A 14,210-nucleotide genomic window follows, 5' to 3' on the forward strand; every position below is an offset into this window, starting at 1 on the left:
CAGTTAAGAAGCAGGGGCCTTGGGAACTCTGTTTCTAGACAGCAGACTGAGCAGACATACAGCTCACCTAGCCATCAGCTTCACAGTGGTGAGCTATATTTATTCTCAAATTACCCATTTTTAAAATCAAAATATGCATATATAATACCAATAAAAATCAGAAAATTTTATGCAGAGTGGAGACTCTTTTTTTAAAAAATGAAAAGCGTCCTCTATTTCCACTTTTTGGTGATTGATATTGACTTTTTTCACCATCTGGACCTGGCAAACCTAACTAAGGCAACAAAGGAGCCATGTAGCAAAAGGTAAACCGTAATGGCGTCAGGTGCGCCTCCCTTGCAAGGGGGATTCCATAGCATGGGGTGACTGAAAATGCCCCGTCTCTCCTAGCCACCTGCCCAGCTTTAGCTGCAAGAGAACTCCTGAAGTTCTCAACATTGCACATGCTGAAATTCCCCTTCCAAACAGGATTGCTAAATCCTCTCTTCTACACAACTGTTAGAGGTGCAGGAATTCTGTCATTTTGGCTGTGAATAAGCAGAGCTGGATGTCCCATGGGAAGGCATAGATGTATAGAAAGCCACACACTTGGGCTGGTGAGAGGGTGAAAGCCTGGAGGAGGGTTGCTCTTCTGCCATGTAACTTGCCGCTCCCTTGCTGTCCTACAGTTTGAAGGCTGCAATAAGGCCTACTCACGACTGGAGAACCTCAAGACCCACTTGCGCTCCCACACGGGTGAGAAGCCCTATGTTTGTGAGCACGAGGGCTGCAATAAGGCCTTCTCCAATGCCTCAGACCGGGCCAAGCACCAAAACCGGACACATTCCAATGAGGTATGGCCAACTTACTGAGGTAAGCCCTGATCCTGGGACATGATATAGCCCAATGCCCTGCTCACTTCAAGAATAGATATCCCTCACACACAGAGAGACACACACCATGATGTGACTCAGTGTCCCACTAGAAGCAGCTGTTTCCTGAGGTGAAGTGAGGCAGGGTAGCCTCTGTGCTCTGAAACTACCTCCAGGGCTCATGATCTGCTTCTGTTCTGGCAGAAACCCTACGTCTGCAAGATCCCTGGCTGCACCAAGCGCTACACAGACCCCAGTTCATTGCGCAAGCACGTCAAGACCGTGCACGGACCAGATGCCCATGTCACCAAGAAACACCGTGGGGACACCGTGCCCAGCAACCGGACACTGGCTCTCCACAGTGACATGAAGCAAGAGAGAGATAGTGAGGGCAGGAAAGAAGAGGCCAAGCTCATGGTGCCCGAGTCTAACTTGGTAAGCAGGACAAGGATGGAGAGGAAAGGAAAGTGAATCCCCCTGCTTGGGGCATCATGGATGTGGCAGGGGGGGGGTGAGGAGGAGGGGCATTGATGTTGGCTTGTGGGGATAGAATATCTTGAATTTATGTCCGCTGAGGGCCACTTCCCATGCAGCCTTTTCCAAACCCGTGCAGTGCTCGAATTATGGGGGGAGGGCAGAGCAGGCCTGCCCTCTTACTTTTTGCACTGGTCACTCTAGCTTCTGTTTTGGGTAGGCTTCAAGGGGGCTATGATTTGGCTAAAATTGAGGGAGTCAGGGGCTGGTACCTGGTGGGTTCATTAAGGGCCACCTTATCTTCCGCCCCAGGATTCAAGTCTGATAATATAAACAATGCAATGATGCATTGTGAAAAGATTGTGAATCAGCCAAAAGTGTGTGGGAAACGTCCTGTGTGTGCAATCCATTCTTTAGTGTACAATCAAAGATGAAGATAAGCGGGCCCAGAGAAAAGTGGTTAGGAATTGAGGCAGCTAGTATTACACAGCTGCACGGTATTTGTTCAGAAACTGGTACACGGCATGTAGAATGCAGCATTTTAACCCAGTCCCCGAGAAGATGGCAGAGCGCAGTGGCTTTAAATTGCAGGGTGGGGTTGTACTCAGGAGCAGCTTCAGGATCTGGGGTGGCCTTGGACAGCTAGCCAACCAATCAGAAGCAGAGGGAGTGAGGGACATGAACTGAGAGGGCGGGCATCCCAGGCTCCTCTGCCCAGATGATTTGTGCTGACCAGCCAAGGCATAGGACAGATGTCATATTTCTCTGGAGGTAGATATAGGAGACCCTAGTTATCCGCCGTTTCACAGATCATGGTTCCGTGTATCTGTGGATGGGTCTTAGAAACTCAGTTTCTTTTTCCACGGCAGGGATATATAGGCATTTTTCAGCTATCAGTGGTTCCTGAGTGGCCAGAAATGACTTCTGGTGTCATTTCCAGCCACAATTTGGAAGCGAGGAGCCATTTGGGGGATCTTAAAAAAATAATTAAACGAAAAATAGGGTGATTGGGGGAGCGGCATTCCTGGAGACCTACAAAAGGAGGTCCTATGCTTTCCTACCCATTTCTGTTCCCTTCCGGCTTTTAAAAAAAACCTTTTTTAAAGGCTTCTTTATTCATGGTTTCCATATCCACGCTAATATGGCAGGAACGGAACTCCCAAGAATAAAGAGGACCTCCTGCATACAAATTTGGCATCTGCTTCTTTTAACTGGGGGCAATAAGAAGTCCAGTTAAGACTCAGGAGCCAGCAGAGACCATGTGGTGCCTTTACGTTTTGCCCAATCTCCTTAGACCTTCTCAGTGGGCACCTCTGTGGCCCTCAGGGCATTGACTACTATCCTACCTAGGGTTCCTCAGAACTTATCAGGATTGCTCTTCAGTGAGAAGATCAGAAACAGTGAAGCGCTTCCCTTAAGGGGAAATAACGTTGCCCATCCACCCTCCTCACCACCACCGGCCGGTGTTTTCGTGGCAGGTTATAATAACGTTGCTGTGTGGTGCAGCAATATCATTATAACTTGCCTTGAAAGCACCAAGTGGAAGTGGAAGCTGCAGCAAGGAAGGAAGGAGGGCGGGCAACGGAAAGTGCCTACCCGCCCACAAGGCACGCCCACCTGCAGGGGTGAAGGGGGTAGGCCGGCCCTGGGTTGCACATGACCCAAGCCTTCTGTGCCCCTGCCCACTTGGCGGCCTAGACGACTGACTAGTTCATCTAGCAGGTGGGCCCGTGCTGGCACTGAGAATTCTTTATTGGAAATCCCTACTCTTCGTGTCACACTACTAAGGTTCCCTGAGGAAAAGATTATTTATTATTATTTATTACATTTACATACTGCTTAATAAAAATCTCTAGGTGGTTTACACACACAGTGACTGTTAATCTATGTCTGTAGTGCAAATGTATTCCTGGTATACATCGAAATTCTCCGCAATGCAATGATGTCTGTAGTGGACACATGGCTGAGCGGGAGGCGGCAACTGGGGCATTTTGCCCCAGGACCCTACCAAGTAAGCCCCACTCCCTCACCTGAGCTCCTATACATACCATTAATGCCCCAGCCCTGCCTCATTGTTCAACAGAATTCTCAGTATTTTGTTTAAAGTTTCCATTTTTTAAAAAGAGGGGATCATTTATTAAATGTAGATTGCAACGCGACCGCGATAAACTGAGCAAGGCGGAGCTATGTGTGAGAATTCTCACCCCTGAACCATCCATACAAGAATTCTCACATATGGCCCCCCCACTTTGTTTCATACATGAGTCCTTTTAGAGGGGCCCCAACATCACACCTGTACCAGGCCCCATAAATCCTCTGGGCAGCCCTGGGTGGACAGGCAAGGAATTCCTAGGAGGGCGAGTTGATGTGGAAAGGATTCCCTCAGTGCAGGAAGTCTGAAAACTGCCTGTCTTGATTTGTTGCCCCACTATTAAAAACCTTTCCTTACCAATTAAAATTGGCCCCCACGTATTAATCAACAAAAACTGATTAAAGCAGTGAAAGCCATCCGTCCTATTAAAAAAAACCTTTCACACATTTTTGGGTTCCTTCCCAATGCACATCTTAAGAAGGAGGTTGAGGGAAAACATGGGAAACAACCCTGAGTCGTCGCCATGAACACTTTCTCTATATGATGTGGCTGTGCTTCTGTCACCACCACCAGAAACCTCAGCCCAGCCCCGGGGGCCAGTCGTCCTGCAGCAGTGAGCGCTCTCCCTTGGGCAGCGCAAACAACAACGACAGCGGCGTGGAGATGAACGCAAATGCAGGGGGCAGCTTGGAGGACTTGTCGGCCCTGGAGGAGCCTTCGGAGCCCATGGGCACCTCTGGACTGTCAGCCCTGCGCAAACTGGAGAACCTGCGCATCGACAAGCTCAAGCAACTGCGCAAGCCCCTCTCAGGGAAGGGCCTCAAACTGCCTTCTATCCCTGGAGCAGGTGCGTGAGCGAGACTTGGTGACATCTCAGAAGCCTGAGGGGGATCAGAATAGTTTCCCGCAGACAAGAGGCAATGGCTAGTGTGATGAGGGAAAGTGCTCAAAATCGCCCCATTGAAATTAAAAGGGCAAGTTAGGTCTTGCCTATTTTTAATTTCAATGGGACTGCTTTGAGTAATGTTCCTCATCACATAGGCCACCGAGAACTACAAACCTGTTACTGCTATCCGAGGTGGAATGAGGGTTGCTTGAAGGATGCTCCTCTGTGGAGTAAGGAGGAAAACAAAAACCTTGCCGATACTGTTGGTCTTGGTCTCGTGGTTAAAGGGAGGCGGAATGGGCCATTTTATTTCATTAATTCATACATTATATTTGTACACCCCACCAGTGTTCCCTCTAATGGGGATTCCCAGATGTTCACTGTCAGGGTTTCCTCCCCTCCTCCCTGAGACGAGGAGGTGTGCCCAGCCAGCCGGTAGAGTGCCGAGAGAAGCCAGGGGCTCCAGACGCCTCTCCAGATTACCTCTCAGAAGCCAGAGAGGATTTGGAGAGACGTGCAACAGCTGCTGGGGGATGGGCACGTGTCGCCCAAGAGGCAGCAGATTGGTGGAGAGGGAATAGCCAGGATAGCAGCTCCACAGCTGCAAGCAGGTGGAAGAATGATAAGGCAGGGGGTGGAGTTGGGGAATGAGCTCCCTTTGGAGGCCAGGGATTGGGTATCCAGGACACGTGCCTGGCCAGGGAAGATGGAGTTGGCCGAAAGCAGGGAAGAGTGTCCGAGATGCAGGGCTTTATTTAAGGCAGAGGCTGCTGTGGATAAGCAGATCAGTTGGGACGGGGTTTGTGGGCCTGACGGTCTCCCGGAGAGGAGCTCAGGCTTTCAGCTCCCACTCATAGTGGGAGGAGGGGAGTGAATAAACTTCCTTCATTCTTCAACTCTGAGGCAACGCCCGTGCCTAAAATTCACTGCAAAAGAGCAGACAGTTTGCTTTGGAGAGTTCCTCCTCCCAAAAGCCAGACATTCACTAAAATTCCAAGGATCCGCAGCTGCAATGGCCTTTGGCTGGGGATTATAGGAGTTGTAGACAACAACATCTGGGATTCCCTGTTAGAGGTAACATTGCACACCACCCCAGGCTTCTGTCTCTGGGCAGTTTACAGCAACATAAAACCAATTAAAACAGAAATTAAGACCTTAAAACAATTTAAAGCTACAAGTCTGGTTAAAAAGCTTGGGTGGAAAAATGTGTCTTTAAGGACTTTTAAAAAGTTGTCAGAGATGGGGAGGACTTTATTTTAGCAGGGAGTGCGTTCCAGGGTCTTGGGGCAGCGACAGAGAAGGCCTGTCCCTGTGTAGCACCAGACAAGCTGGTGGCAACTGCAGATGAACCTCTCCTGATAATCTCACTAGGAGATGGGGCTCATGGTGAAGACATTCTCTTAAATACCCAGGGCTTTATCAGTATGCTGATGACACCCAAATCTATTTCTCCATATCAGCATCATCTGGAGAAGGCATAACCTGGAAGCAGTGATGGGCTGGATGGGGGATAACCAACTGAGACTGAGTCCAAATAAGATGGAAGTACTTACTGTGTGGGGTTGGAATTCAGGAGACAATTTTGTTCTGGCTGTTCTAGATGGGGGTCACACTTCCCCGGAAAGAATAGGTACGCAGTCTGGGAGCACTTTTGGACCCAACCTCTCCCTGGTGTCTCAGGTTGAGGCAGCGACCAGTGGTGCTGTCTATCAGCTTTGGCTGATACACCAGCTGCATACGTTTCTTGAGATAAACGACTTCAGATCAGTGGTACATATGCTGGTAACATCCATACTTGACTACTGCAATGCACTCTATGTGAGGCTGCCTTTGTATGTAGTCCGGTTGGTACAGAATGCGGCAGACAGGTTGATCTCTGGGTCATTTCAAAGAGACCACATTAAAAGAATGACACTGGCTACCAATCTATTTCTGGGCAAAATATTTGAAGCAGAAGTAGGCTAGCTTGTGAAGATGGTAATTATCAATTAAGATTATAGTGAAAGGAAAGTAGGCAGATTAGTTCCTACCAAAACCTCTTGTTTCCCTTGTATAGGCAGCTTCCCAGAAGTCAGAAGTTATGGGAGTGCATTGGGTGGAAGAATTTTGGCTGAACTGCTCAGCCCTTCAAGTACCATACACGAGATCTGCCTTCTTTCTTTCCAACATATCAAACTTAACACAATCTGTATGGCGTTAACTCCTGGAACAAAAGCACCCGGCAGATACTCATGTTCATGCCCCTATTCCAGCTCTTCTGGGGAAAGTACAGTCCTTCAGTCTGTGCTCTCACTCTCTCCTGCCTGCTCAAACCCTCCCTCCCTCCCTTCCACACTTCTAGCCAGGCCCCTCTTCCTCAAGGCTGGAAGAAAAGAGGCAGCATGCTTATGGGGCAGGGGGAACCGCTGAACAGGAGCCAGCTTCCCTGAAACAGTTTAGCAGCTCTTCTGGGCACTTTCCAGCTTAGCCGCTCAACAGCGGCAAAATGCTTCCGTTCAGGCATATCACATTCAAAACATAAATAGCAAAGCGCCCAGAAGGGGGAGCAGTCTCACATAAACTAACAACCTGAAAAAACAGCAACCTTTTTACGCCGGACATACGTTTTATCAATACATCGCAGTGATTAAATCCTAAACAGGGCATCAGAAATTTGAATGGCACCCTGCTGTCAATGTAGGGACTATGATGTCACAACACAGGAAGTGTGGAAGCACACTTCAGAAATATGCCGTGACCCGTTGCAGGATCTAATCTGGAAAGCGCCCTGGTAACTTTAAAATGCTCTCTGATTTTAGCAGCCAGGTGTCTGCACTTCACAATGACTGCAAAAGCTCTCGATCTGCACCAAAAAAACCCTCTGCAAGCTGTTGTTTAGAGGTGTGATCAGCACCCAAAAGGGCAATGCTGCTGCCATCCTAATTCACCCAGGAATTGAGCTTAGTTTTTCTGACTTATAGTGTTACCTGGGACAAAAAGAGTTTGCTGATTAGAAGTAAGTTTAAATCATTATTTATTTTGTTAGGATTCCTTTCCACTACAACCCAAGGACAGAGGGAGATGCCTAAAGCTATCCCATTGAGCTGAGCTGTATAGCTAAGTAATATGTCCTGACCAATGCTCTGTTAATTGCACCATAGGACATTTTTTTCTTAGAGACCTGACCTGCTCTCCACTGCCCCATACAGCTTCCTGCTTGGGCGGCATGCATGCTAATAACCCCCCGCGTGGCGTCAGCACACACATGGCATCTGCATCTGCATGGTGTTGCTGACCATGCAAATGGCACCCGCACATGTGCAGACGCCCTGTGTATGCTGACACTGCACGGGGGTTCTTGACATGTGCGCCACCCCAGCAGGAAGCTGAATGGGGTGGCAGGGAGCAAGTAAGCACCTGCTCTCCTTCTCGAATTTCTCCAGAAGTGCCCAAAGCATGCTTCCAGCTGTGGTTCAGGCACATCCCTAGTATAAGTCAGGCTCTTCGGGCCCTGGGCCCAGAGTCTTTTATGTCCCTAGCAGCACCCTTGGTAGGCAGGTTCTAAATGACTGGCAGGTACTAATGGCCCTTCCCGTGGTGTTGGGCTTTGTCTCAGGCCTTAGACGCAAGCTGCAATTGGCTATCTCCAAACACGTGCTTCGCCTAAGCCTAGCTGTTTTTGTTTGTTTTCGCTATCCTTGTAGTCAGTTGTGCTGCTTCTTCACAGGTTCTGCAAGAGAGATGCCTGGCCTGTGTGGGCCACCCTCCACTCTCTCTCACCGGCGCATCATGGAGCTGTCATCCAGTGACCTGCCATCCCTACCCCTGCCAGGGGAACGGCGCGCTAGTACCACCAGCACGGTCAGTTCGGCCTACACTGTGAGCCGTCGCTCCTCCATGGTGTCACCGTATCTGCCAGCAGGGGGAGCTCCTAATGGACTAGGCCCACCTGACATGTATGATCCCATCTCCCCTGATGCCTCCAGGCGTTCCAGTGAGGCCAGCCACTATGGAGGTCTTCCAGGACTGGGCAACCTGACACCAGCTCAGCAATACCTTCTCAAGGCCAAGTACGCTGCTGCAACAGGCGGTCCGCCGCCAACCCCTCTACCCAATATGGAGAGGGCTGGTCAGCCCAGCTTTATGGGGGATTGCGCCGGCTCAGGCCTGCCTCCTTTCATGCGCAGGCACAGTGCCAATGAGTACCACAGCTACAGCACTGGCATCCTCCACCCCCACCTAGCGCTGAGCCACAGTGCCCGCCGAGCCAGTGATCCCTCCCAGACAGCGGGTGAGGCTCACCCCACTCCGAGAGTGCAGCGGTTCAAAAGTCTCAGCAACATGAGCCCAGCAGGCATGGGCAGAGCCAGTGGGCAGCTGGCTGGGGGTTCGGATGCAAACCTGCAGCGCCACCTCTTCTCGCCGCGGCCGCCCAGCATCAGCGAGAACGTCTTTTTGGAGACTGCAGCCATGGAGAGTACTGTCCCAGCTGGAGAACAGGAACTTCTGGAGATGGAGCCTTACCCTGGCTACCAGGAGCAGAACTACCCCTGCCAAACCGTGAACATGGAGCTACAGAGCAATGCGGCCCATAGGGACACCCCCAGGGCAATGGGCGACTTGCAGATGAGTCCAGCAAGCCACGGGCAGCTAGAAGGTGGCTTTGAGCAGCCAGAGTACATCCAGCCCCCATGCCCAATGAACCCAGCTTTCCACACAGCAAGGCAGTGGGATGGTGACAGCGCAGGGGTGGATCCCACACCACCCACTGGTATGGGCCCATGCCATGCTGCCCAGTACCCGGTCCCCGAGGCCAAGCACATGGGCGTGGAGCCTGGCAGTGAAGGCCAACAGGGGCCGTTCCCGTTTGGGCACCCACAGATTAAAGCCGAGCAGCAGTTCCAGGTAGCTGCTCCAGCCCTGGCCTCCTGCCAGGGCATGAAGCAGCTGCCTTACGGCCAGGCCCAACCTGTCTGTGGGGGCAGTGGCTACCCGCCGGAGGGCCAGCAGGGCCCCTGCTTTGGCATGGGGCAGCCCCCTGGCAGGAGGTCCCAGACCCCAATGCTGCAGGTCAAGGAGATGATGGTGCGGAGTTACGTGCAGTCACAGCAAGCACTGATGTGGGGGGAGCAGCCGGGCAGCGACGTCCTGATGGGCGTGGAGGGCCTGGAGAGTGGGCAGTGTCAGCAGCAGCACCAGCCTTATCCTGGTCCCAAGTACCCCAACTATCCTGCTAGGCCACCACAAGCCATGGAGAACAAAGCACTTTCAAATCCCAGCAGCCAGAGTTACAGCCCAGGGATGCTCCCCCATCCCCCTGGGGGACCCAAGCCGCTCATTCGACAAAGCAGCCTGAGCTATCAAGCTAGCCCCTTCTATGAACCCTCCAACGACGGCAGCTCCCGCCGGATGATGCGCTTACCCCCGCTCCATGGGCCTGAGGAAGCATGCTTTCCTAGCCAGATGCACATGCAGCTTGGCAAAGCTGCTGGGCACAAGCTGATGGGTGCCCACCAAAGGCATCATCAGCCACCCAGTTGTGTGGCTGAGGACCCAGGCAGGCCCTACACCCCTGGGCTGGATGTCCTCAAATCAGACTCTTTCTCCTACCTGCCAGAGGAGCAGGTGTCCAACAGCTTGGACACCTTGGACTTAGAGAACACCCACTTGGACTTCACAGCCATCCTGGATGATGCAGAGGTCCTCAGCCCCACTTCCCCACCTGGTGGCCCAGCCAACATGGCTGTGGGGGATATGAGCTCCATGCTGAATTCACTGGCAGGAGAGAACCAGTTCCTTAACACCCTCTCATAGTAGGGCTAGCCCTCTTAGCGGTGATGATGATAATTGCTTCTAACCAGAACCCGACTGGGACAAGAAGAGACAAGGGTACTTCCTGCTGGGCTGGACTCAAGAACTTAAGGTGGGCGAGGGGCCTCTGCAGAGAGGCAGCCCTGCTAGAAACTTCCAGGGCTGCTCTTGGTACCAGACTGCATCTGCCTTGCATCCTCAAGCTGGGTTTGTTGAAGATTGCTGATGGTACGGGATGAAGGATGGGCATCCCTGGGAAGGGAAGTGGATTCATTTCGCTTTCCCAGCTGGTACAGGAAACTCAGGAGCTCCTCACTTCTTCAGTTATCTCTCTCTCCTGCCCACTCCCCACAATGAAGCTGGTATTCTTCACCTCAAAGTGCCTCTTCCCCAGAGTCTTCAGTACATTAGGAAGGCCACCCCATGGTTTGGGGATATCTGGGAGCCTCCTGTGCTCTCTTGCAGAGAGCTTGTTGACATGGTAACCTACCCTAGGGCCTTTATATCATAGACATATTTTTCCCTTGAAGGTACAAACAGGTATATATTATTCCCTGCAATAAAACATTTTTCAGGCAAAATGCAAACTTAACCTGGATTTTGCAGAAATTATCTGCAGGCTGGAACAGGCAGGAATCTGGTCTCTGGTTCATGGATCCTTCTTGCAAAATCCATGGAGGAAGAGAGAGTGCTCCATTGGAGGAAATATAGTATATGGCATTGGCCCTGGCTCTGCTGACCCACAGAGGCTCTGGAGGCCTTTTTTGTGGGGGGAGCAGGATTTGTTAGTAGCAAGTCCTTGTGTGTACATAGCAGGTACACTTCAGGCCCATTCAGGCCTTTGACTACCCAGACATCCCTTCTCTACATCAGGTAGGCACAGTTCTAACCATCTCAATGGCACTTTAAGGGAAGATGTGCCTGCCAACTGCACAGCTGTATTTTTTTTGTTGACACTAGCAAGTTTTTCCTGAATACCACATATAAAGATACATATATATGAATATATAGAGCTGTCTAACTTTGAGTTAGTCCATCTAGCCCAGTGCTATTCTAACTGGCAACGCTCTTTGTGGTCTCAGGCAGGGGTCTTTCCTCTAGCTGGGGAGGGCATTGAATTTAGGGAGCTTGGGCATGCAGAACAAGTGATACTACTGAGCTCTTACTCCAGACAGCCAGTCATTTATGAATGGCAGGTGTCAAAATGGTTCAGGGACTGGCTTGTTCACATCCAGTCACATATCAAGCCCTTGTGCTTGAGCATAAGCGTATTAGTAGCAGGAGAAGGGTTGGGAAGGGTAAAATGAGCACGAAGGAGGGCTTTGGAGAACTCAGGCTAGATATAGATATATATACGAGTTTTTTCAGAGGCTCAGAGGTGGCATGGGGGAAGCCTCATGGTCTGTGGTGTGTACGCCCACCCCCACCCCCAACCTGTCCTGCTCCCCATCTTCTCTGCTAAACAGATTTCAAAAACCTCAAAATGACAGTGGGACAAAATAAAATGTAACTTTACGCCAAGGGTCGTGATGCTTCTGTCGTGCCCCTTCCAGCTTTTGTAAATGTATTGTCTGCAAGAGCAGCCCTGCTGGATTAGCCCACAGGTCCATCTAGCCCAGCATCCTACTTCCCACAGTGACCAGCTAGATGACTCCATGAAGATCATAAGCAGGGCCTGACAGCGCTCTCCTTCTTGTTTTCCCCAGCAACTAGTATTCAGAAGCAAACTACCTCTGAACCTGGCTAGACCGCTCCTCCTCCATGAATGTGCCTAATCATCTTCTAAAGCCATCTAAGCTAGCGAGCAGCCACCATCACACCAACGTGTCTCCAGCCTTACATTTCTAGGCCATTCCCTAGTTTGAGCTAGCGACAGCCACTACACTCTCAGGAGCACCCTGTCCCCCTCCCTTGTCTCTTTCAGGTACAACTTCTGCTGCCTTGCACCCAGGCATCACAGCCAGCGAGAAGAGAATGAGACTCCTAGCACAAACTCATGTTAAACCTGAGAAACCAAAGAAGATCCCTTTCACCCTTTTTACTTTTCATTGCGTCTCTTTCTTTTTATATTTTAACCTAAAAGCCAAACCAATGCCTGTCCTCACTAAGTGCTTTTCATCCATGGGAGGGGGAAAGTAAGTATTAAAGCAAAGCGGGGGGAAACAAACAAAATGTTTTAGACGTATAATTATGACATGTATTTTGACTGTATATAGTATATGTGCGCAAGCAAGTATTTTTTACCTGTAAATCTTTTTCTTTTTTTAGGGGAAAATGCACCAATATAATATGAGAATTAAAAAATATTTCCTCAGAAAAAAACAAAACAAAACGATGGCTTTGATATCTATTGCAAGAGATTTATATAGCTCAGGCTCCTTATCGAGAGGTCGTCTAGCCCATTCCTTTAGGAGATAGCTCAATTCCCCCAAAACATATCTCCTCCTTTTAACATAATGCCCATTCTCATCATGCAATTTATTGCTCTTAGAAAGCATTTTTTTAAAAAAATTACAACCTTTGCTTTATTGAAAGCGGATTACATTCTCTATCCCATGGTCTTGTGTCTTCAAATAACTTATCTAGTGACTATTTTCCCCATTGGACTCTTTTTATTTTACTTACATTTTAAAAACTGCTCTAAGAATGGTAGGAGTTGACTTTGCGATTGATACAAGGGCTAGCCAATTAAGTGCCTTGTGCTGGAGGAATGTGGCTTTGTGATGGACTCCATGGTCATCCAATCAGTGTTATGCAAATCCAGTTTCTGGTAAAAACCAGAGGAATAGGTTTCTTCTGAGTTTGATTAGAAGGGAGAAGATCATACTTATGCTCCAGCTTTGGTGAGTGTGCTTCCACAATGGGCTTGCTGCTAATATTATGTACATTTTATCTGCTTTCTTCTCATTATGAATCTATGCTTGCTTGTGAATCGATCTGGGAATGGGAAGGGCTTGCAAGCTATTTGAGCTAGAGCCCTTCCCAGCCAACTGACTTGCTGTATCCTGGGAAGGGCTACAGGTGACTGTATATAGGACTATATATACACCACTTTTTGACGAAAACATTCTCAAAGCGATTTATATAGAATAAGAATCAAGTGGTTGGTGGTTCCCTGTCCCCAAAGGGCTCACAGTCCAAGAAGAAACACAGGAAAGACACCAGCAACAGCTACTGGAGGAGCCACTGTTCTGGGGCTGAACAGGGCCGGTTGCTATCCCTCTGCTAGATCACCACTTTGAAGAAAATCACCACTTTGAAAGGTGCTTCTTTGCCTAGCTAGCAAGAGAGCTTATTAGTACAGTTATTGTTCTTCTAATAAGTAGCTTATGATGCTTGTCAATGCAGTACGGTCAGATTGCCTTTTGCATTCTCTTCCCCTTTAACAATATTTACATGTAGCACAAACAGTACGCTAAGAGGCTTAAGGCATGGTTTAAAGAATCTTCCAAGTGAAAACACCTATTACCCAAAACTAGGGATCAGAGAAGTATTTGTGATACGTTGTTTGAAAAATCTGTTCTGCTTACAAGATTCATGTTTACAAAGGACTTGAATTTTGGAGAAAGTGGGGGATGAGGGGTAATGAGATAATTGAAGAAAGGAAGGGTGGACATGGAATTTGAGGCAGCAGGAGAGAGGAGATGTAGAAAAGCCAAATTGTACTGGTGATTAAAAGTCCCATTTCCTGGCCATACAGTCGCAACCTGTCTCTTTGGCAAAGCACTCACACCATTAACAGCATTAAAGCTGTTCGTAGATACATAGAGAGCATGCATAGATAGAGAGCATCATCTGTTGACTTTCTGCCTGTAAAGTAGCTGTTAAAGGAATGAAAGCCTAGCCAGCAGGAGCACAGCAAGGTTGGAGGTGACCCTGGAACAGGATCTGAAGATACCCTGGTTCACTGGGTGGTAGCAGTAGGTAGTAGCTTCAGGAAGTGAGTGCTTCTGGCCACCTCAGTGGTTGCACTCAGCCCCAGTTCTGCACCAGTCACTCTCTGGTCAGGCCAACGTGGCCTGATGATGCCGCTGGGCTGGCATCCTGGCCTTGGCGAGGCAGAATTGCTCTGATCCCAGGAGAGCAGGCAGTCCCTGTAAGGCAGGCCTATTCTCAC

At 49.5% G+C, this 14,210-nt stretch overlaps 1 protein-coding gene across 7 annotated transcripts in view; it reads left to right on the plus strand.

Annotated features, from left to right (window-relative positions):
• The window catches only part of GLI1 (GLI family zinc finger 1), a 165,090-nt gene extending 152,834 nt beyond the window's left edge, over positions 1 to 12,256 (plus strand). For 3 of the 7 annotated variants that reach the window (XM_053295088.1, XM_053295089.1, XM_053295087.1), the window contains 4 exons: positions 669 to 833; positions 1,056 to 1,286; positions 3,991 to 4,264; positions 8,010 to 12,256. In XM_053295088.1, the coding sequence (XP_053151063.1) occupies positions 669 to 833; positions 1,056 to 1,286; positions 3,991 to 4,264; positions 8,010 to 10,096 (2,757 nt within the window). In that variant the 3' untranslated portion in view covers positions 10,097 to 12,256. The remainder of the gene's footprint in view (positions 1 to 668; positions 834 to 1,055; positions 1,287 to 3,990; positions 4,265 to 8,009) is intronic. The other 4 variants (XR_008315947.1, XR_008315949.1, XR_008315948.1 and 1 more) reach the window with 4 other exon arrangements.
• Positions 12,257 to 14,210: the final 1,954 nt, after the last annotated feature.

Source organism: Hemicordylus capensis, chromosome 2 (assembly GCF_027244095.1).
Source record: "Hemicordylus capensis ecotype Gifberg chromosome 2, rHemCap1.1.pri, whole genome shotgun sequence".
NCBI lineage: Eukaryota > Metazoa > Chordata > Lepidosauria > Squamata > Cordylidae > Hemicordylus > Hemicordylus capensis.